This window comes from Scaptodrosophila lebanonensis, unplaced genomic scaffold (genome assembly GCF_003285725.1).
Source record: "Scaptodrosophila lebanonensis strain 11010-0011.00,11010-0021.00 unplaced genomic scaffold, SlebRS2 tig00001418-arrow-arrow-pilon, whole genome shotgun sequence".
In the NCBI taxonomy this organism is placed as follows: domain Eukaryota; kingdom Metazoa; phylum Arthropoda; class Insecta; order Diptera; family Drosophilidae; genus Scaptodrosophila; species Scaptodrosophila lebanonensis.
This window is the reverse complement of record NW_022060744.1, coordinates 1745795-1770619: the sequence shown is the minus strand read 5'-3', so window position 1 is coordinate 1770619 and position 24825 is coordinate 1745795. Positions and strand designations below refer to the sequence as shown.

Below are 24825 nucleotides of genomic sequence, written 5' to 3'. Positions count from 1 at the left end.
TGAATTTGTAAGCGGCGTTTAGTTTGTAGTATGTTTATTTTTATGACCTTTAACCCCAATTCAACTCACTTGGGATTTCAACATTTTAAAGTGCTGTCCTTTTCTGTCAAAATTTCAATGATTTTCAGATGGCCGTTAATTATGAAGCAGGCAGTCCAGCAGGCTAAATGGCTTGAAACACATACACACATGCATACATACACGCATAAAATAGCGTACAAATATTCTTGAATGTTTATTTTTGATGCATAATCAAATTTATCTACAATGTTGTACAATTATTTATGTATGTATGTTTATCCATACAATCAAAGAAATACATGTACATACTATGTATGTGCCTTTTTAAATTTGGGTCAAAACCTGTTGACATAAAAAAAAACCTAAACAAAGCTCAACCTTAACTAAGAGCTACACACACATACATACATATACATATGTATATGTATGTATACTTATGTATTGATGTACTTCTGAGATACCTTTTTTTTTATTAAATGGGTTAAGCAGCAAGACAAAGAAACAATTCCAATATAGTATGTATACTTATAACATTAAATAGCGAAAAAGAACAAAAACAACAACAGCAATATGACTGACGATAACAAAAACCAGCAAACAGCAAAAGGTGCGTAGCGTAGCGTCACAGCAACTAAAAAATCCCCAAGTGAAATAAACATAAGGGGGGAAAAACAAAGCAAACCGCTAAATTACAACAACAACATTTGTGTGGCGATTATCTGAAATGAGACCATACCACACACACAAACACACACACATACAGCTCGGAACATGACGAAGTTGACGACGACGACGACTTCGCACAAGTCAATGCGCTGCCAACCGCCTGCCTCACACATACAACAAGGGCGGAAGCAAGAGAAAACATAAATAATGTTTGCTGCTAAGAGAGAGGCAGGGAGAGAGACAGAGAGAGAGAGGTACGCGTGCCGTTAAAGAGAGTGCAAAACAAAGCGACGTCGTAGTTGGCGTCGTCGTTGACCGCGAGGTCAAAACACAAACAAAATAAAACAAACGAGCGAACATTTTTCAAATGCGTGGGGCCGTCACTGCCTACAATGAGACGGGGACGACGCGGCTGGGGAACTAAAGCAACAACATCAACAACAACTTAGTCGCAACTATTAACATAAAGCAGCTATTTGATTATTATTTTTGTTAATTTTACTTGCGTGTCTGTTGAGTGCGCGTTTCCCTTCAAATTTTCGTCCTTTGTCGGAAGGCAGCCAGCAAAGCGCCCTTCACTCACAAATTCGCAGAAAATCCAAACACAAGCGCATGCATACTTATAGAGCGTATAGCTGAGTGTGTGTGTGTGTGTGTGTACAATTATACTGGTTTGTTGTGCACGAATTTAGAGATGGACATGAGGTTGTTTATATGTACATATGTATGTATGTACATATATTTCGAAAATGTTTAACAATTCATGTATTAACGGATATTAAGTAAATACTGATATTAGATCGAAGCATTTACAGAAAGCGCAAATTATTTAAAATTAATTATACATTACATGCATCGCATGTACATATATACTATTTATAATAAGTTAAATCTATTGCACTTACTGTTAATGTTTCTATTTTATATTTAATGTTAATAGCATTATCATTATTAATCAAGCAAGTATTTATAATATGTTAAATCTATTACAGTTACTGTTAATGCTTCTATTTTATTTTAAATGTTAATAGCATTATCATTATTAATCAAGTAAGAGTATTGGAATACTTGTTTAGTTCGTGTTTTTTTGGAACGCGCTGGGTAACGAACAAAAGCACGGCCCATGCCCACCTCAGCATGGAATCGAAGGCAATGCTGACGGAGCGGTAATCAAATGCCTGGGTATGTAACGTGTGTAACAGCATGTAATTATATGTATATGTATGTATGTACATGGGTGTGTGTATGTTAATGCGTGTGTGTGCGTGCTGTTGCAACAATGCACCGATATTGCTTCCTCCACTGCTTGCCTTTTTGCCATCACCTAGTACTGCACAGGTCTCTCTCTATCTCTCTTTCGTTCTCTCATCACTACGCTCTCAATCGATCTACATAGATACATATGCATGTATGTATGTATAGTATGTATGGCAACAGTGCAGGCAGCAACTTCGCTTTAAACTTACTTTGCCAAGCTCAGTTCGTTTGTCTTGCTCTTTATTATTGTTTTTTTTTGCGCTTGGCTTTTGGCCTGCTTTGGTGTTGAATTACTTCTGCCTCTTCTCTCGCCTGCGAGACAGACTTAGGAAACTGAATTGAGGAGTTAATCCTGCGAGCAGGTGGGTCCCCCTCCAACCCCAGACCAGCACGCAAAATACTTTCTAAGGTTTCATTTGTTCAGTCATTTGAAAATATAATAAATACAATATATACATATGTACATATAGTACATAACTTTGTAGCTACAATTACATACATATGTACATATATGTATGTACACATATAGATATGTACATATGTATGTACACATATAGATATGTACATATGTATGTATGCATGTGTGTGTATGTATCGTGGGCCTCATAATTAATATCAATCAACTGTCGCTATGCGTTTGGGTATCTTATAGATGTGTTTTTGGTATTGTACTTAGATATCTGACAGATATGTAGAAGCAAGGCAACAACAGCAACAACCAAACTCAAAGATATAGCGGCATTAAAATAAAAGGGCCACAGAGGCGGAGGCAGAGGCAAAGGCAACTCTGTATGGTTTTCGGAAGTGTGAAGGGGAAAGGGGGGAACGGAGAACGGAGAATGGCGACGACATACAAAACGAGCTCTGAAGCACGTAGGCCAGCGGCCAAAGGCAAAGCGCTCTTTGACGTGCCGTTGTATGGTTTGCGAAGGACTTGGACGTGGACGTGGACGCGCGGGCTGAAGGAATGAGAGGATGGAATGAATGAAAGGACAAACGAACGAACGAAGGAATGGACGGATGGTGGGCCTGACGCGCATTTACTGGGATATTTAGTGCGTGTGCTGTCCAGACAGACACGAAGGTGAAAAAGCCAAATCCAAAGCCACTCGCGTTCCATTCCGTTCAACTGATGGGAAGGGGGTGGGAAAAAGGATGGGAGGGGGAAGGGGGGGTGAGGTAAAGGTCTGGGGTCGGGGTCGTAATGGCCCGTCATCTCAGCAATTCGGCCTTGAATGGGGGAACAACAATAATACGGTGTTTCGATTATCTTTCGCATTGGCACACTTAACAAATTGTTGTTACATTATTATTTTCAAAATTGAATTGTGAGGTAAATTGTTATCGATAAATTGCTGATTTTTAAATTAAATTTAGATGAAATCGTTAGAAAATTGTTATCATTGATATATGTATATATGTATGGACTGCTGGCCTGATTTAAAGCTTCTACTTATGCAGAGTTTTAAAAATATTTTTGTGACATTACTTGCAACAAAAGGAGCTTACTCATTAATATCGATAATAGAATTATCGTTATTATGTTCGGGTTGGGGGATTTAAGAATTTGATGACGAAGTGACGAAATTCACGATCGCACACACACACAATCACACGAAGCGCTAGCGTACATGTGTGTGTGTATATAATATGTGTGTGTGTGTGTGTTACGCGTATTGTGGGGCACAAGTTCATTTGACTTTGTCAGGCGCTGACAATTTAAGTCGAACTTTTGAACATAACATAGTATTTATAAATAAGTACATAAACATACATAAGTAAATAGGTATGTACATATGTGTGTGTATGCATGTTTTTGTCGATAGGGGGAAGTGGCATGCCGCGTGGCTTGGCAGAGCGCTATATAAGCAGCTGTTAACTAATGCTTACATAGTCGCAGGTAGCTACATATTTTTACACACACACACATTGAAAGGCAGCATCTTTATACAGCCGGCATTTGTCAGCTGTTCCTTAGCCATATCTTGTTATCACTAACGTTTTGTTCGGCCCTGCTGCCTGCTAAACGTTTCCACTTTCGAGCACAAGAACAAAGAGAAAGGAAAACAAAAAATGATGCGCGCAGGAAGGCGGCAAACAATGTGACAACTGTTTCCAACACCTACACAGCTACACAGCTACACACCAATACACAAACACACAGACGCAACAGCCGTGGTCAGACAAGTCGTCAGTCAATCACCCCCCAGCCGCTCGGTTATTATAGCATTATTACGGAAGTTGTTGCAGCTTCGGAAGATTTTGAGTGAAACATGTGATGAGAGAGGTGGTTAAAGCAAATGTATGTATGTAGGTGGAGGAAGGGCGAGGGGGCACTCGCGTTGTCAAAAATGTGTTGCTTGGGTGGGCGTTTGAGATGCGCTCGTAGTGACAGCGGCGGCAACAAAAGCAAATCAAACATTCACACATGTAACCACAAACACACACACACACACACACACGTAATAAAATTGACAAAGAGAACGAAGGCACTTGAAGAGAGAGAGAGAGAGTACCTGCGAAAGAGAGAGCGCACTGTTTGTACGAATAGGAATGATTTTTTTCTCTCTGATAAATTATAAATCTTCCCAAAAATGAATACAGCTGCTGCTTTGGTGGTGCATCAGCTGCGCTGCTGGCGTCGCAGTCGGACTTGATGCCGTTATGCCGGCTACGTACGGGAGCTGTGCGAGAGAGCGTGCGTGATCCTGAACAGCTGAAATACATCGAACATAACGACTGCGACCGTGACATTCTTGGAGAGGTGACAATATCTCCAGAAAATTTGGGTGACGCTCGAAATTATTCATTAAAATAATTATAAAAATGTGTAAAATTATCAAAGATTTTGACCTTTTATGTAACGTTAATAGTATAGCCAAAGGAAATTTAAATATAAACCGAAAAGGGTACTGAAAGATACAACTAATAAATACAAAAATTTGCAATTTTGTTGAATGTCACTTCATATAATGCGCCCAATTGTGTATTATTTAAGTTGGAATCTACAATATACGACTGTTGGTTAACCTCCAATACGGGAAGAACCCTGTGGTTCGGCGTGCAGTTGTGTTTCAAGCAGACCTCTGATCCGGAGAAGAAACAAAGATTAAATACATTGTGCGATACTTTCTCTACACCGAAAATCTCAGTGTAACCAAAACAAACAAAAGAGAGATGAGCTACGATTAGCTAAGAATGCAAAATTTAAAAAATCCGTTCAATGGACGTCACATATTTGCGATTTATCGGCTTTGCAGCTGCAAATCCCTTATTTATCCATAATTAGTATTCAAATTTAATTTGTTTCTTAAAACAAATCTTGATTGTTCAGAGCTTCGGCGCCAGTGAGACTTGGTAATTACGTTTATGGGAAATGCTAACTTCTATGATTTGCAGAAGGATTATTTAGCTAATTCATTAGCACGTTGAAAAGATCGGTTAGATTTCGGAACAAGTTGAAATAGCTCCAGAAGTTATTAATATTAAAAGCGGTTAGTTTTCAATAAATCCATCAGAGATCGAGATGTTTATGCCTCTGTTTTGCTGAGTTAGTTCGGTTTGCGTCTTTAAACAGGCTGACGATGGCGATTATAAAAACGAATAGACATAATATAGCACCTATAGACTAGTTATATTGACTAGTTTCAGGAATTTCAATAAACTGCATTTTCTACAAAAAATAATTGAATTCAATGATGTCTCAATATTGTAAGTATGATAAGGAACCTACATATGTACTGTATAGAATTTATAGTTATTTTCATTTTCGATGAAGGGACTGGACTTTAGTTGGGGTACATCTACGAGGAATGTAATGGTGCTCTATTTGAACAAGAGTACAAAGGTAAAGGCGGCGAAGGAGCTGCTGCCTTGTCATGAACTCATTAGAAATCAACACAAATCGTTAGGAGACACAGCTGAAAATTAATAAATAGAAGCTTATAAAATATCTTAATAGTTTTAAGAAAGTGTAGTTTATATTGGTTTTTTGGATCAGTTATAAGTAGGAGTCGTTGGAGCTGCTTGATAAAACATACTGTTGCACAGTCTGCTTCAGATCGGACTAGTACGAGTACATAATACAAGTATGTATAACTGTCACAGATACGATCAGGTTTAGAAAATGTTTTTGTATGAACTAGTTTTTAGTGTTAAATCGTGCATTGGAGAGTTAGTTGATATACCCAATGATGTTCATCAAACTTAAATACAAGTATATGCATATGTATGTATAACGTAGAAATGATTGGACTTTAAAAAGGTGTTGGTGTGAAAGAAAAGATTCTGGCAACGACGAGGCAATTGCAATCACATCTGACAAAAAAGAAGGGAATTCACATAATATAGACATACTTAAACCAATTAAATCCGTGACTGTCACCCGTTATTGGTTCATAGCCCGCAGCGAATGCACAAACATACCAACGAAAACAGCAACACACACAAACACAAACACACGCACGCACTTCACACACAGTCTAACACATGCATGCATCAAGGGGCGTAATGAGAGAGAAAAGCCCTATAAATGATTTTGCGGCCTGATGATGCCAATGCACTCATTGAGCTAAACTGAACACTGAACAATAGCAACAACAATAATGCAAGCAAGACATGAGAGCCAAAGAGAGCGGGAGACCGGGAGACCGGAAGAGCGAAAGAGTGAGCGACCGCCTGACATTCAGCTGGCAAGAATGGTGCTGGTGGTGGTGGTGGTTTAGGGTCTTGCGGCGACCATGGCCCGTGGGCCATAAGGTGCTCATTCGAGTGTGAAAAATCAACACATACCCACTTATTTAAAGGCCCACTAATTATGCCGAACGGAACGAAAGTGTCCACAAAGGACATGGATATTAATGTTGTTGTTGTTGTTGTTGTTGTGATGTTTTTCTCGCACTTGAGCGGCAACAGTTTTTCGAAAGAAGCACGATTTCAGGACCTACGGAAAAAGATATTTCACATCTCAACTATCGTAAATAAAGCTAAGAGTGTTCTAGGACTTATTAACCCTCCCTTAACCCGCCAACGTATTCAATCAACGCCTGAGCCCTCATTAACAAAACTATGTAGACTATCCTTTTATTTTTATTTCATTTCTGCATTCGCTCAGATCGAATCCTTCCCAGTTCTAATCTTAAAATACATAACTCACCAAAAATGTGTCATCAGAAGGGTCAGAGGTCACAATGCCGCAAAAAAGGACAGGTGTGATTAACAGGTATTGCCCAACTTGCTAATAAAATTACAAAACTCAGATACGCGAGTGTGTGTTTGTGTCTTTTTTCTTTTGCTGCTACCTACACATTCGTCCGGATAAGCCGGCTCGGCACATTGAGTAAAAAAGTTTGCAATTTTGTTGCTGTTGTTGTTGTTGTTGTTGGTGCGCCTTTGCGGCAAAAGCAACAGGAATTGAGGAGTTGAGGAATCTGTTTGAGCAAAGCAATCGCAATCGCAATTCCATTCCCATTCCTATTCCCATTCCCATTCGCTTCTTTGTAGTTGCTTCATCAAACATCCTTTGGTTTTTATTTTTATTTTTTTTGGGAACTGTTCTCGGCTCTCGGCCTGCTCAGACTCCAGACACTTTGAAAAGCAGAAAGGAGAGGGGGGAGTTCAGTGCCGTCGTTTTCGTCGTCAAGCTGCTGGGCATGGCCTGCTTTGTGGTTGTATGTATGTATGTATGTAGCTGTTGTTGTTCTTGGTATTTGTTGCTTTTTGTGCTCGAGACATTCCCGCCCTGCCGCGTCGCCATTCCCGTGCCCGTGGCCGAGTCCGTGCCCGTACCCGCACCCATTCCCGTTACCAAGCATCATGTCGCGAACATTTTTCGACTTTATTGTTTTCTTCAACACTCTCCTCTCTTCGGCCCTGGCGCGTTGCTCTTCACTCCTGCTGCTGCTGCTGATGCTGATGTTAGCAGCATTATTGTTGTAACTACTGAGAGCCCTGGCTGTTGTTGTTGTGTCAGTGCATGACGATTTGTTCATTGCTGCTGGCAACTGCCGTCGCTATCGCCGCCGCCATCCCTTCGTTCCCTTCGTCTTCAGCATCGCTTCCATTGGGTCTGCCTCCGCCTCTGCCTCCGCCTCTGCCGCTGCCACTGTCGTGTTGTTGTCATTCAGCTTTGTTTTTGTTTTTTTTTTTTGCTCTCTTTTTCGTAGTTGTTGTTGGCTTTTCACCCTGCGTGGGTAGGGTGCAATGCTCGTATGCACATTTGTGTGTGTGTGTGTGTATGTGTGTGTGTTGCTGCAGCCTTAATTGATATCGCCACTTTTGATTTGGCAGTTTATCATGAAATCTCTTGTCTATAGAATTGGATCAAAATGTCATGGTAAATCAGTTTTAAGTAATGCCGTTTATTTACACAATTTATCATTCAACGAATAATTGTATGCATCTGTGTGCATGTGCGTGTATATGTGCGTGTGTGTGTGCGTGTGTGTGTGTGTGTGTGATGGGAAGGAAAATTTGTTGGCAACTTTTGTTTTTTTTTTTTTTTTTTGATATACATATATTTACACTATAATCAACAGAAAATGTAGCTGGAATTGCAACAAATATAATTATTCAGATAGTAATGCACATACATATGTATATGTGTGCATATTCATAAAAGACGCTGGAATAAATGTTCTAGGTTTTAGGAGAAAGTGGTCACAGATATGGAACTGAAAGCAATGTTTCTAAACATATTGCGTACAACTATAAGTCTAAATTCTTCATTGCTTGTGTTTTGTGGATTTTCAAAAAGGTTTGTTTTTTCAATTTCCGAAACTATTGAACGAAGAAGTTGGCTTTTTTATTATAAAGTGTCGGGAAAGCGTTGAAGACCACCAAGAACTTCAACTGTGGAACAACACGTTAAGCGTATCAAAGAATTTCTGCTCCAAAATCATCGACATTGCTGGACGCTGTTTGGAATTTCTAATAATTGTAGATCTGTCAACACCATTTTAAGAGAAATTTTGTGTCAAATCTCGTTTAGTTTCACAGATTTCCAAAAACACAGACTTCGTCAAAAACACGACGCATATGGTTCGAAAACTCCGAGGACACCAATTGATACGATTGAACAGATTTAAGCCGAATCGACGAAGACACTGAAGGCCATTTCAAAAAGGGGCCTTACCCGACTTACTTTGAAGGCGAAAAATAGATTTTAATAAATAAATCTTTAAAAATTGTCAAAGTTATCATAAAATTGAATAATGGTCCAGCCTCGGGCAGATCTTAAATGAAGATTAAAGATTTACAAACAAAAGAAAAATAAATATAGATTTTCAACTTGTACACAATAGTAAGTATTTAGTAAGTATTTTTAAGTATATATGTAGGTTATTCATAAAAGTTGAATTGTTTTCAATCTCCCAATATTTAATTTATATCTATGTATAAATATTGTGTCTAAATTGCTGTGATTTTAGGCATCGATTCTCTTTGGATTGGCGTTTAGCTGAAGTGGAAAAGAGCTGTGATTGATTCCTCAAGCAGCTCGTAAAGGTGATGACGACGCCAGGGGATAAAAACACATATGTGCACACAAACACACACACACACACAAACACAAACACACATTCACATAAATCTAAAACCAACGCGATGTCAGCCATAAAGACGCATCCCAGACAGTCCAGACAGCCATGTGGATATTTGTCGTCAAAGCCTGTTCGAAAAGGGATGGTGGTAAGGTTCATGAGGTTCATGGTGATTGTGATGGCAAGTAGCTTGACGAGAGACCAACACACACACACACACACACACACACACAGACACACACACCCCGACACACTCATACACACCTATGTATATAGAATGCATGCCTGACATTTCTCCCGCTGTTTCCATGTAATTCGCTTTACTTTCTTGTAAATAAAATAGATGAAAATCAATTTGACGTGTCTTGAATTCTGTTTTCGGTTTAAAGAACTCGTTTCACAAAAACACACGAAAAATAGGGCATCGGGCGCACCGGGGAAAAAGGGCAATGGGAAAAATGGAAATAAACTCGAATTCATGTACAAAGTATAAAGTATTTGGGGAGGGGAGAAAATAAAAACTGCTCTGCACGCGCGTTATGGCGTTTGTGCCACCAAAATGAAAATATTGAACTTACCGAGCACTAGGGGTGGCATAATTACATCAATCTTTTTGCCATTTGAATGAAAACAAACGAGCTCTCGAGGTAAACACAAGTCTAATATGATCCAACAAAGAAGGAACATGGAAAAGATTGCTCAAAACAAATGCGGGCGAGTCAAAAATTTGAATTATTTTACTTTTCAATCTAAGCAGTTGACAGTTTTTGGAGTTGCTGAAAAGTCCGCGGAGAACTACTTATATGTTCCATTCGACAGAAGGGAGGACGGTCTCTCCGTACCTGGAGATATGTCTTTTGAAATCGCTTCATTTATGACAAGCTTGAAACTATTTCTAACCCTATATTATAAACACCTTATATGATAGTTCATAGTAGCTTCAGGAGACTAGCTTGCAGCAACACTTCACTCATCACCTTAACCTTAAGCCGTTAAGCCTTTCGCAATCAACCTCAGAAGTAGGCACGTCGCTTACAAGAACCCCATCCGGCTCGAACAGTGGACCTGCCGTGAACGTTAGTTTCCCATTCGCCGCTATTCACACCACTTAGCTGATGAACCACAACATGCTCCTTACATCCTGTAGTAACCCAATCCTTTGCTGTAATAACACTAAGTTCCTCCACCTGCCCTATTGCTACAATTTCGAGAGAGAAGACTTGAAGATGAGGTTCCGCAGATGGTCCAGCTCTTCTTTTTCCTTCGCTTCTCTCCCCCATTATACTCGAAAATGTGGTTCCATATATAGTCCCATATATGTATAGGATCGCCATTCGCCAAAGCGAATAATTCTGGTCGGTACAATTCAACAGTTCTTCTTGTTTTCCAGTAGACGAGACGTTCAAGTCCAGCACACATCACCTGATATGCAGAGGAAACCCTAAATGAGGTTCAAATTTTGCCCCATTTATATCTGGCTTTAACAAAGCCGCGAAGATTGTCTTCGCATCTTGGTTGATCTAATTCAAAAGAGCAGTTTGTTCCCCCACTCTCCACCCAAAACAACTCGGTAAGGGGAGCAGGATTTTTTCATTTTTTCATTTTTTCATTCCATCCTGCTGAAGTTCGCCATAAAATTGAAAGAATCAGTTTGAAAAAATATATATCAACAATTATTCCCTTGCATTATTGAATTGAGTTAAGAATTATTTATAGGTATACGAGTAAAAATTTAAGAACACATATGTTCCCATCGACATTTTGTTTTCTACTCTTAAGCGAAGCAAACAACCGAAGGAATTACAAAATTGGAAAACTAAAGCAAATTCTTTTAATTTTATTTCTTTAAGTTATTTAAAAGTTGTTATCGTATTCCTTAAGAATTGAGAAATATGCATTATATATACATATATATATATACCGTACAAATTGAAGAACATACATAGAGAGGAGATCGGTTCCCTTCGAAATACTTTTTCACAACATTTTATTAAAAACTTTACAACAAGAAGGATATATGTAAATAATTTAAATAATGTCAATAATTGAAATTATTTTAACACTGATAAGTATAGGCTTGCACAGCTTTATATAACAAAAGATAGGGATACCTTGGTTCTAAATTTCGAGTTCAATGTTTTCGTTATTTTTTTTATGAAATTTGTTTTGTGGGTTTCAATGCGTCCCTCAATTCTTTTGCCGAAACGCAAAGTCGAGTGGCATGGAGCGGAGTTCGTAGTCCTTTCGGTGCATTGGCCTTTTATGAAGGCTATAGAAGAGTGTGTGAGAGAGAGTGAGAGAGAGAGAGAGAGGGAGGGAAAGAGAGAGAGAAAAGGCTAAATAAACAGCAGCAGGTTCGAGCTACCAAAGGCGGCAGGTGTGTGACGATAATGCCGAGGCTGAGGTAAATGCACCTACACACGCACACGCACACACACACACACACAAGAGTAGCTTTGGTATTTTTTGTGTGTTAGTATTTTGTGTGTGTGTGTGTATGTGTGTGTGTGTGTGAAACAGAGACCTATTTGATAATGTACCTTTAATATCCGTTTAGCTGCACAAAATCGTTTCAGGCTTGCTGTTGTTCTCCTTGTTGGTCCTGCGTGCTACACAGAGCGCCCCTATACTGCACACACACACACTATATATATGTATGAATGTGTGTCGCCTGCTGTCGACACAGGTTTGAACTTTGCAGAAACAGCCGGCCGGCCGGCTTGTTCACTCGGTCGGTCCGACAGTCCTGCAGAGATACAAGATACACGTATCGAGTGTGAATGCGAGCGTGTGTGGCTGCAGGAGATACAAGCACACACACACACACTCACACACACACAGAGTATAACATTCAGCAACCACTTTGTGGCTCTTTACTTATCGCAGGACTCCCCTTCGCCAATATCCTTTGCTCAGTGAGCGCATCTGGGCAGCAAGTTTTCCATAAAAGTGTCATATCATAGGTTATAGGCAATAGAGGCCGATGTTATTCTTTTTCTTTTTATATAAATTGTTGATATTTCTGACAAAAGTGCTCTCTCATTTAGCTCAGCCTGGACGGCCCTCTGTTTTAGGTTCTCCATCAAATCGGAACCAAAGCAGTCTATTGGAAACGTTCTCCTCGATAGCAGCGAACAGAACAGACGTCTCGAAAGACTCAACCCACTCGACCTTCTTATTTAATTTTAATTGTAATCTTCAAAGCCCCATTTAATTTTGTATTTTTTAAGCTGCCACTAATCGAGGTACACGAACTAATTTAATAATAATTTATTACAAAATTTAGCTATTATAGATGGCTCTCTGTTTTAGGTTCTCCTTCAAATCGGAACCAAAGCAATCTATTGTATTGCAAAAGTGCTCGTCGATGGCATCGGAGATGTTACACGTGGAGTCTGGGAACTGATATTGCTTTCTAAATAAAACAAGAGAGAACACTACAGTCGAGCGAGTGAAATTGTTCCGCTAATAAGTTTTCTTAGAATTAACAGATTCGGATGAAATTTTAAATGAAACTGAATTGTATAAAGTTTGGTTAATGTAGCTTTTGAAATGTGGGCAGTATTGATAAAATTCTGTGCGCGGGGGAAGGGAGGAAAAATTCCAAAAAACAATATAAACTCGTCCTTTCTCGGACCTAGGGGAATCTGGATACCAACTTTGGTTATTCCAGCTTTTATAGTTTCTGAGATCCTAGCGTTCATCCAGACAGACAGACAGCGGACGAACGGACGGACATGTCTAGATCGATTCGTCTCGTCTCGCTGATTAAGTATATATACGTTATGGGGTCGGAGATGCTTCCTTCTGCCTGTTACATACTTTTCACAAATCTAATATACCCTTTTTACTCTACAGGTACTGGGTATAAAAATATTATATTAGATCTTAAGTAAATTTATATCATTTATTTATTTTTTATTAATCAAATAAGGCTCCCAACACGGGACAGAACTTAGTTGCTAAAAGTGTCAAGAAAATTCAAAATTTCTTGGCTTACCAGCTATTGCTGGAAATCACGTTAAATTCTTTATCATATAGTATGTGTGTATTACAAATGTAGATTATCATAAACATATACATATAGGAACCACATAATCCTGTTTCTCCGCACGTCTTTATTAAATGTCTTTTGTGGATTCGTGTTTAAATATTCAATACTTTTCCGTGTTCCGGTTTCAATTACAATTTTAGAACTTCGTCCGCTATATTGGCTCCGGGCTCGGCATTATCGAAACAGCCCATGTCGGCCTTGAAGAGCACACGATGGATGTGGAACTGGACGGTGTTTTTGGTGCGTGTCGAATATTTGCGAAATTTACTCTCCAGATATTGCATAAAATAGGTATCATCGGTGGATGGGGAGGCAGAAGAAGCAAAGGACTTCACTGTTATGCCACCACCACCTCCACCCCCCAGGTTGTTGACATTGCTGATCGCATTGTTGTTGGTGGTTGAAATATCGGGCGTTCCGGATTGGTCGGAATGATTGGGCGGCTCTTCTATGTCGATAATTTCCGACTTACCGATGAATACCTCTTCATAGGATTGATGGCTCGACGCCTCCTCTTCTTCGGTATTTGTATCGTTCAGTCCATTGCTCTGATTATAAAAAATATAAACATTTTTTTTTTTTATACATATAGTACAGTTTGTTAAATAAATATGAAGTCTTTAGGGACGAAAATGTACTGCTTTCGATGATGTAGACATTATAAAAATCTCTCTCATAGCCATTTTCTGATTAACATTTTGTGTCCTTTACTTTTCGGTTCCACGCACACTATTTTCCCATGTAATGCTCTAAAATATGCTGCTAAATCCGATTTGGGGATTTTTCTTGAATACACATATCTGGATACCACTTGAAGCAGTTTTTCCTCTAACTGCGAGCCAATAAAGAACACTTTAAGAAGTCTCTAAGATCCTTTGTTTGAAGCAGTATCTTTCGATAGCAATGAAGAAGGAATAAAGTCCGTTTCAATAAAACTAGCAAGCGGATTTTGAAAATGGATAGCCTTTTCAATGTTTGCAGTGCTTTAGGCATATTTATCCATGAAACGAATTCAATCGCTTCGAGAGCGAAATTTTAATCAAATGTTAGATGTTAAGATGTTGCTGTAAGCCGATTTAACGATTTTACGAGAACATAGTCCCGAAGGATATAAATATTATTCTATTCAGGATAATCGAAAGAATTACCACCACAGCCGGGTGGGAATATGATGAAGAGCAATATCCTATAATAATAACTATTATTACTATATTAATAACTATTATTACTATATACATTTGAACTGAAATTTTGCAGAACCGTTCAACAACGTTTCAAAAAACTGAATTTTCCCACTTTCAAAATGTTTATAGCAATCTGAACTATCGTTTCCCGCACGATAATGTACCAATTCACACACCCCTGGTCTGTGAAAAGCACTACTTCATACTCGTCTGATCCTAATATCATCGAGAACGTGTGGGGATGTTTGGCTAGAAAAGTGTCAGAGTTCTTTCCGAGGGATGGACGGATATGGCTATATCTTCTCAAGAAATAGAACCACTTTTTCTTATAAATAGTCGATTGAAATTCATCTTATTTACTTTTTCAGGCACTGTAATAAAATTCTTAAAGCCGATTTATCTGCTTCATAGTTCGTCCATCTAACATGAAATCATACAAGCATCTTTATTAGCATATTGCCTGATTTCTTAAGCCCTCATGTGCGCTACTAGACTGCCTGTTGCCATGCCTATAATTTGTAATCATCACACAGTAAATGCGGATTCACTAAATATTTTGAAATTGTTCAGGCATGGGACGACCCGACATGACTCGCATCTGCACACAGAAACGAAGTACGTCCGTCCGCTTCTAACAATAAAATATACAGAAGCCGCATATACAAGTACTACCTGCAGAAGTTACAAATATTCAGCGACCACAATCAAGGCCGAAACTCTGCGCTATTGTTTTGCCAGCCTTATCGAAAAATGCAGCCAGCCAGTTCAAACAAAATTAAATTCTCGTATCTTGCGATCTTATCTGATCTTGGATGCTAATTTCCTTTAGATATCCTAACAATGAAACATGTTGTTATTCCAATTTCTGATCGTTCCTATGGCATCTATATACTATAGATCTCGATTTAAATTAACGCTTAACGGGACCACAACACATCGAACTAAGTTGAGGAAGCAAAGATAGTTACACGATATAGTTTCGATTTGGTTCATATTTAAATTGGTTGGTTTAGCTCTGAAAACTAAGAACCTATTGCAACTAATCGTTTATATGACAACTATATATAGTAGCTGGATTTGGTTGACATTAACGTATATTTAAAAATTCTTTAGAAGACCACCATATCTAAAATTAATTTGGAAAGCGTTAGAAACAAAGTAGTTTTTGCAAAACTGACCGATCGTTTCAACGACAGTTAGTATAGTTGGTTACATTACAGGGTTAAGTTAGTTCTAGAAACAAAGAATTTATTTATTTATTTATTTATTTGATCGTTTCTATAGCTATATATATAGTATAGTATCTCGCCATTTGGTTGAAATTCCATAGTATTTCCAACTCTATATATCTTAAATGTAGTTAAAAAAGATTTCTAAACAAAATAGTTATTATAGATTCGGTTTATAGTTCCTATAACAACTATATAGTATAACAGTCCGATCCGGGTAGTTTCGAAGAAATCTAAGTGATGAATTTCAGCACGATAGCTTTGAAACTGAGCGAATTTTTTGCATAGAACTATTTCAAGGTTTAATGGAACGGTTTCCGGACAATTGTTTAAGATATTTGATAAAGCTGAGTCGCCAACGCTTACCGTTTTACTAAAGTATTCCGAAGAACTACCGTCTTCGGGCAGCATTCCGCTCTTAATCAGTTTCTTATGCATCACGGCTTCATAGGTTGGAACGTGTTTACGCTTCAGATGGCGCAGTAAATTTTCGGAATGTTTGCCCGCCATCGCAAAACCGCACACCATGCAGGTGCTCTTAAATGTTTCATGGTTAAAGCTGAAGTATTCCATAACTGGATTAAATGTCGCTTTGCCCATTTCGCATATATCGTAGAAATAGTTTGGCAGTAATAAGAAAAAATGGTGCAACGTAGAACCGTCGTCTTTGAATATCGGCCATCAACTAAATGAAACGCGAGCCAAACCTAAACCGGTTCACGAACCACTTCCAATACCAGAGTATACCATAAACATTATAACTCGCTCTCTATCCCGCTCTTCCGCACACACATTAACCATTTCGGTGTGCATCCGTTCAGACCGTAAAGAGAGCGGTTCGAAGACGGTCCGAATCGTTAACACAGAAAACCAACACAGCGAAGCAAAGCGAAACGAATCAACACACATAAGAACACACAGTGCGAACCGGTTTAGAACGTTTCGCTCAGCTGAAACGCTCAGCGTTTCGCTAACGGCGTGGCAAAAAAACGAAAAAAATAAGAAATTTGTCACTAGTTATGTTTTTTAGAGGCCTAGGTGTTTTGGGGTTTTTAATTCATCAGCTGTCCCAAAAGAATATTCCCTGAAGTTGTGATATTTAGGTTAGTTCAAAAATATTAAATAATGTTTGAAAAGTTGGAGCAAAAGAACCGCTGGAATCATCGTTGGTGTGACATATAATAAGCAAATTGTACGAAATCCTCTCAAAATAATTGTATGTACTATTTTCCATTACTAAATTACTATTAAATATGATTATAAAGATCGCGTGTTTCCTAATGAGATTAATTGCAGGACAATATTTGTTCAGTTATATTACTATACTTGTAAACGTCATTCAAAAACGAAAAACGGTATTTCCTTTGGTACCAAATGAATGTGCAAAAAAAGTAAGAGCTAGGAACTTTACAGTGTCGAGCACTAATTAATGGTGAACTGATCTATTTTGTTTTCTGTGTGAGTTGTAAGGTATTGTAGCTAAAGAGTCCATAAAATTGGTATAACAAATTAAAGTTAACAAAAAACAGTTAAGTTCATGAAAAGACTTTATAAGATAGTGACTAAATAATGATGCGTCAACTTGAGAATTTCGTTGACTTTTTTGTTCTTTTCCCCACTTCCCTTTATATAAAGATATACCTACGTAGTTGTGATTGTTCGATAATAATACGAACTAACGTTAAGAACGCAAACGCACGGAACTGAAGTAATTTTCTCAGCAAGTACCAAAAATCGCAACAACAAAAAATTAATACGAACAGTACATAACGAAGCGGTCGTGATTTCAAACGGTTCTCTCGCGCTCTCTTCGGCTCTCTGGCGCACCAGTTGGCGGCTGTTGCGCTGAAACCCAAGTGCGAGAGTGTTGTAGTCCGTCTGAGGTGATTTTTGATTTCCTTTTCATCTTTTATCGCACATATGTACGCACATTCAGCAAAAATGCTCTAAAGACTGACTTTAACGGTATGAAATTTTATGTGCATATACCTATTTGATAATTATTCAATAAGCCCTTGCAAATTTTAGTTTTGGCATTCTTTTATTGTTGATGTGCCCACTGTGCATGAGTCGAGATTTATTCGTGCTTTGCACTGACCTGTGACTTTTGTCCCAAACAAATCATTCTTTATGTATGTATGTACATACATGTCTGTGTCCATATGTGAATTGAAATAACACGGCACTTACACTATTTGCTGCATTTGCTGGTTTCGTTTCCAACTTTTCGATGATTCTATGAGGATGTTTTTTGCGATAGTGCCGACGTATATTGCTGGTGTGAAGGACGAATGTGTTGCCGCACAAGAGGCAGCGACAGCGCTTCGAGTCTGGGAATATTTCGACCAAAGACGACAAATTCACAGTCTTCGGACGACCCATCTTGGCAAGGTTTGCAGCGCAAAAACGTACTAAACTCGATTGGTACGCAACGAGAGGTAAATAGTCGATTCGTCGGCCTCTGAGTCGGTCAGACAGACAGGGCATGTACAAAAGACGCGAAATGCACGAAACAGCAGATTCACGAAACCAAATGGAACCGAACTGAACGAAACGGTTCTGTCGGCTTCGCCGGCCGGCAGCGGTTCTCTCGAGCTCTCTCGCGACCAACTATATGCGTAAATGTACATTTTATATGCATGTGCATGTGTGAGTGTGTGTTTATATATATATATATATGTGTATGTGTGTGTGTGGAAAAGTGCAAAAATTGCGCTTGAGGTTTCGCTCTTTTTGTTTTTCTGCTGAAGCAAAGAATAGAACAACAAAATGCATTAAATCAGCTGATTGAAGCTGCCACAGGAAATGTGTTCAAAACGGGTGTTGCACTTTTTTTGTATCGCTGCAAAACTTTTAAATATTTCTCATTCAAAGGAAACCCAATTAAAGAGAGAAAAACAGATCCGATTCTTCCGTAGAGTACATAGTATAACAAAGAAATACCTAAGCTGCGGTCGGCTGAATGCCAGCTACATATGTATCTACATACCCAAGGGCATAGGCAGCTTTGGCAAAGGGAGGGGAGCAAAAAAAAAGAATTTCGAAGAAATATTGCCGGATGCGTTTAAATAATAAGTTATGGTTATGATCAATAGAAAAATTGCAACAAATCCAACTTAGCTCCATTTTAAGGCGAAATAGTGCTTCATTATAATGAATGTTTCCAACTTCATATTGCGAAAATTATTGTGGTGGAACGGGGGGTGGGAGGGAGCAATGGTTCCCTGCCTACGCCCTATACATACATACAAGTATATTTATAATTTATTTAATAAATATGTACATATATGTACTACATTTTTCTCTTTCCACACTGTGCTAATTTCCAGAGAAGTTTCTATAGGAACTACCCAGCAGTAGCAAATTACTTTGTTAGGTACTGAAAGCTACATACCTTAAATACTAAGTAGATATGGAAGTACAAATATTTTTGTTCATACGTATATGAATGTACACATATGTATGTATATACTTTGTTGATGATTGATGCAAGGGACCCTTAAATGTATTTTAGATTTATTTATATTCGTTTGTTTTATTAAAGCGACATTTTGTCTGCTCAACTGTGACGACATTGAAGAAAGAGAACAAAACAAAAAGGCATAAGCAATAGCTGCATTAAATTGCACGCATTAAAACAGTAATAAGAATAAGTAAACATAAAAGTCAAATTTTGTTTAAAAGATAAAGAGCTGCACACTTACACATACTATACAAACAGATGTACATAAATATGAATGTATATGCAGATGAATTCCGATCTTTTTATTCATAATCATTAAACTATAGAACATTTTTAAAATCACTTTAAGAACTAAAACAAAAACGAACTACAAATTTGGCGCTTCAATTGATTTGAAATCATCGACATACATACATACATTTACATACATACATCTATACACTGCACACACATACATATAGCAATACACATGTACATAGCACATACATATGTACATGTATGCAGGTGTAGTTCGCGCAGCAATCCGACGCGTAACAAAAACAAAAATTACATAATTTTAAACACTTCTTTTTCATTCATACACTCAAAATTTTACTAATATTTAACTTTGGCTTCTTGCAATAATTCTCGGCAATGCCAACGAAAAGCGACCCGATGCGCTGATCATGCCGCGAAAAACTAAGCCTTGACCTACAATTGCCAGCTGTGCTCTCCATAAGAATGCAAAAATGAAAGCAAAGAATGAAAAATCATAACTGTAAATCAACTTCGCTAATGGCGTATTGGCGTATGGGCGTAGCCAAGGATCATAGCAAAGGGGTTTGATTTCATGCGATTATCTTTTATTTTAAACTATTTCAAATCAAAATATAAGAGTTGTGAATATTTTTAGAAATCATAAAATTAAATATAAGATAATTTGCATAAATTTCGCATTAGTGTGATGTACATATGTATGTACATGTATTAATGTGATGTGTATTTATGAATTGTTGTTTATAAAAATAAAAGAGCAAAATGTATGATGTTATATTCATTTATTTATAATATTTCAGCATAACTATTTAATTATGTATATTAAACCATCATTGGTACCCCGCCTACAACCATGTTTATTATGTTATTCTGTGTTTGCTTTGTCTATTATTTGCTTGCCGCCAATTTTATCTTAAGAGAGAGCAACACTCGCGAGAGTGTGTTTGTGACTGCAACATGGATGGCTTGTAGTTTTGTTTGAAACGTTGGGTCGCGTCGGTTCGCGTGTGTTTTTGGCTGCCTACAAAAATTAATAAATGTTTTAATTCATTATTTAATATTGGTATACAATATATTAGTAGAACAAATGTGTCGTTGTATATGAAAATGTTTTTTTGAAATCATATTGTTGCCTAAATGTGTGTGTGTGTGTGTGTATGCCGACCTTTTTTTTGATCATTTTTTTGTTGTGTTTGTGATTTGATTTGTTGTTGTGAATGTGATTTGTAGTGTTTGGCGCCTAAATGCAATAAATTAAAAATATGTACATAAATGCAAATCAATCCTTCGTTTGTACATGTATTCATACATACATATGTATGTATGTATGTGTAAGTAAGCATTTATTAATTGCGTTTCTTATTATGTTTATTTGTACATTTGTTTCGCATGCATTTATTTACACAACTGCCATGACAGTGTGTACCAATTGGCTTCATAGACGCCATTATGAATAAAAGGGACAATGAAAAATTACATACATACATATGTATGTGATTTATTCATGTTTTATTTTATTATTGTTTAATACTTTATGTGTTAAATGCAAATTTATTCCTTTAAACTATGTTTTATATTTTATGTGTTGCATTTTTTTTTTGTTGCAAAGCCTTATAAATGAATACTAATCGAGTGGCGTTCTCTAATTGTGAGTAGCTGGAACAGTGTTGCCCATTTGCTAATTTGCCGCCAGTTCTGGAGCGTTTTAAATGCCGAGAACGGGGTGATTGTGGCTAAGTAGTCCTTCAAGTGGGTGTTTTAAAAGAGTTTGCAAATATTTCCATGACTGAAATGAAATAAATTAAATATTAAAGCACAAAAGAAGTGCATTCAAGCACTGCACTGAAACAATTTTCCATCCATCTCGCTGCCCTTCAGAGCTTTAAATTGTCCCCAAAAACTCGTCGAAAGGCTTTTGCTGGGCTTTCGTATAAATTATTAAATTTTCCGCTTAAATAACACTTTTAGCAAAACGCTTTTTCCACACAAAATCCAATTTAATATTGTTCGTTGCGCGCAGCAAACGAAAATAAGGACAATACACGATAGCAGAACAGTGTGTGTGTGTGTGTGTGTGTGCAGGACCAATGCGACCAAAGTGGAGCGAGGAGGGCGATTGCAGTTTATTTTGAATTCCATCTATCGGTTGAACAATGCAGACAAAGTTTGAAGTCCATTTTCCTCACCTTTAAGCTTGAATTTTCCAAAACTTTGGCCTATTTGTTGATTACTCAACAGTTAGTTAATCAGGATAAACTGTACATATGTACGTAGTTTTAGATCGTTAATTCACAGAAAGTATTCTCATCATACGATCTGCATCTTCTTCATCGTACTTCGAATAGTCAGGCTTAATAAAATATCCCCAACAACAATTAACAATTTTCGGCCTTGCTTTGTTTTTTATGTCAACGATTTCGATATATGTACATATAGATTTTTGGTATTTGCTGACAAAACTTGTCACACACATACATATGTATTTCGGTATCGAAGTAAAGCACATCTAAATTCTAATTTTATTGCAATCCGAGATCAGTTTTCAATTCGCAAAGTGTATTGGTTCGTATCGAAATTGGGGCAATGGCGTGGAATTTTGGACTCGTACGTTTTCAGCAAATCTCGTCGCTACTGATGCGTAATAGAGGCGTTCTTTATCCTTTGCGTCGGACGTTAAACACCGATCTGTCGATGGCTTTGCGACCCTTCGTCGTGGCAGTGCATCCAGACTATTTTGGCAAATATCCCGTACAACGTCACACCAATGAGGAGTCGCTGAAGCAGTTGAACGCCCACTTGGAGTCCCTGAGCGATCACAAGTTCTCGACTTTGCCGGAAAAGAAGGTGCTGAAGTTCTACATGCGAGTGGGAAGCTCCAATTGCGAGGCTTTTCGCATTGTGCTGATTGAGATGAACAATAATCTGCTGGATCCGAAGGCTGTCGTCCAGGAAATACTGGAGACCTGCAATCTGACGGCTGAGTGCACGGAGGTTGAAAAGCCAGCACTGGAGGAGTTTTCCACAGCGGCTGCGGAACCCGGTTTGGAAAGCAACTTCATGCCAAAGGAGATTAAGGGTGGGCCAGTAGTAGAAAAGCAAGTCATACAAAGTAACTTGGATAAGTGGCTGAACGAGACGGCGGCCAGGGCGCACCTAAATTCGGAGGACCTGACCGGTCTTAAGGCAGAAGTAAGGGGCTTGGAAAAGTCTTTGGTGCAGAAACTGGGATTGCGTGCAACGCGCTACGATTGCGGCTGGAATCTTGAGCGTTATCACGACTGTCTAATCAGCTTGGAGCAGCTGGCCAAAAAGCATGCTAAGGAGCTGGAGGTATTGCGCAATCGTATCGTTGCGTTTGCGCCATATACGGGCATAAGTCTGGACGGAGATGTTATGCTTTTCACTGGCGATGAGCCCAAATGCTGGTTCTGGTTCATCAATGCAATGGGACAGCACGAGACCTATTTGAAGCTGGTCCCGCTCTATGAGCAGGCTCTGTCCGCCGTTCTGCGCGGCATACAGATCAAGAGACGCAACTATATACCGAGCACTGAGGCGAAGACTTATGCAAATAGGTTGCTAAGGATTATTAACTCAATAAGCGACTATTTGAATGCCAAAGAATATTTGGATCAACTGCCGGAATCGTTAAAGGATTACAAACTGGCCATTGTGCCCGAGGACGAGCAGCCAAAGGTTAGCTTTACGGGCCTCTTTCTGGTGCCAGCGACGAGTTCGGGACAGGAACTAATCGATTTTATTGCGAGCAATCTGGAAATAGCGCGCAATCGTGTGATTCGTTACAAAAAGGACAGAGCCGTTGAGCGCGAGTTGTGGAAGCAGTGCAAGGATACGCTGTGTCTGCATAATCTAACCAAAGATGATTCGGTGACACCCGACAAGATGATCCTCACCCTACGCCATCTGCTCAAAAGCGAATCGAAATCATTTCGGGACATTAGCGTACATGTGACCAACTACTATTCGGTTATGACGGATGGCATTGTCTGCATCCCTTGGGACTTCATGTACAGGAAAGCAGAGCGCAAGTCTCAATAGTTGGGTGTTCAAAGAAATTGAATAAGTTTTACTCTGAGATGAAACTTTGGATGATGTTTGTTTATGAGATTAATAAATGAAGCAAATGTTGTTCAGACCCTGCTCCTTTAAGTTCTTGGTATCTCGACTCAAAGTACTTTCTTCCAAAGATATAGCCTTTCAAATTTGGAAGTCTGTTTGGTGATATTGTTACCATTTCGAATCTTTGTTTGGGGCAATATATATCAGTTCTCGACGAGGTTTGCTTGGAAGTTTAAAATATAGTAAGCATACATTTTCAAAGCTCAGCTAAGACCTTAATAATGGAATCTTAAGACCTTTGGCTGTTTTCACAAGTTCTAAGTCTATATTTTATCTAACAGCTTGAGACTTTATAACTCCAAATGACTAGAGAGTTCTGACTACTATTACCACTCTCTTTGTATATTCTGATGCCTTGTGAGGAAGTTAAGCGCTCCTTAAAATTATGTCTAGCTCTTGTGACCTCCTTTTACCATTCTTCTTAATGGAAATGTACAAAATTTCATAATTTATAGGCTGCTTGGAACCCTCCAATCACTTGCTATGATGTTGCTATTACCAGAAGATGTTTATTCGATCACATTTTGTAAAATTTGGTCTACACTATGTTCCACATTTCATAATTTGTCAGGAGAGATTACAGATGATAAACTTTAGACAAAGTATAGATTTCCCTAGATTTTCTTTCAAATACCATACCATCGTTCGTAAAGTATTAACCTTGGCCCCCATTTCAGAAAATCAGTAGCTTTTGACTTCTCTTTTCACAAAGTTCACTCAAGATGCAGGACACTTCAGGCTTTTGGCCAAATTTGCGTAATATTGGCAGTTAACTACGTATTATAGGCCATAATTGTTCCCTCTACGACCACGCCCAGGCGCTATTTTAAAGTCTATTCAGTGAAAAGCAGCGCTCAGTCAGTCGCCTTTGATCCAAAGGCAAAGCAAAGCAAACCTTGTCACTGTCTGGCGACAGGGACGCGCTGGATGGGGCGGGCTTGGGTGGTAAGTCTTGGGGCTAAGGGCTTATGTTCCATACACAGATGTACATATACATATGTACATATATATGTATGTA

General features: G+C 38.5%; 4 protein-coding genes across 4 annotated transcripts in view; 2 read left to right on the top strand and 2 right to left on the bottom strand.

The window, feature by feature from the left end:
* Positions 1–18518, bottom strand: part of LOC115633255 (putative mediator of RNA polymerase II transcription subunit 29) — a 53531-nt gene extending 35013 nt beyond the window's left edge. The window contains exon 1 of the mRNA XM_030530657.1: positions 18140–18518. Within this exon, the coding sequence (XP_030386517.1) occupies positions 18140–18153 (14 nt within the window). The 5' untranslated portion in view covers positions 18154–18518. The remainder of the gene's footprint in view (positions 1–18139) is intronic.
* Positions 13514–16549, bottom strand: LOC115633367. The gene is made up of 2 exons (XM_030530811.1): positions 16316–16549; positions 13514–14084 (listed from the first exon to the last, which is right to left on the bottom strand). Exons 1-2 carry the CDS (start codon positions 16547–16549, stop codon positions 13665–13667), a joined length of 654 nt encoding a protein of 217 aa, XP_030386671.1. The 3' UTR covers positions 13514–13664.
* A 2463-nt stretch (positions 18519–20981) lies between the features above and the next one.
* Positions 20982–24825, top strand: part of LOC115633224 (apoptosis-inducing factor 3) — a 44162-nt gene continuing 40318 nt past the window's right edge. The window contains exon 1 of the mRNA XM_030530615.1: positions 20982–20998. Coding sequence (XP_030386475.1) covers positions 20991–20998 — 8 coding nt within the window. The 5' untranslated portion in view covers positions 20982–20990. The remainder of the gene's footprint in view (positions 20999–24825) is intronic.
* LOC115633225 (T-cell activation inhibitor, mitochondrial) lies at positions 22195–23828 on the top strand. Its single transcript, XM_030530619.1, has one exon. The coding sequence runs from the start codon at positions 22251–22253 to the stop codon at positions 23724–23726; it is 1476 nt and encodes a 491-aa protein (XP_030386479.1). The 5' UTR covers positions 22195–22250; the 3' UTR covers positions 23727–23828.

Coding starts and splice junctions, on each gene's coding strand:
- LOC115633367 (XM_030530811.1), bottom strand. CDS start 16,549: ATGGGCAAAGCGACATTTAATCCAGTTATGGAATACTTCAGCTTTAAC. Junction 14,085..16,315: donor CGGAATACTTTAGTAAAACG/GTAAGCGTTGGC, acceptor TTTTATAATCAG/AGCAATGGACTGAACGATAC.
- LOC115633225 (XM_030530619.1), top strand. CDS start 22,251: ATGGCGTGGAATTTTGGACTCGTACGTTTTCAGCAAATCTCGTCGCTA.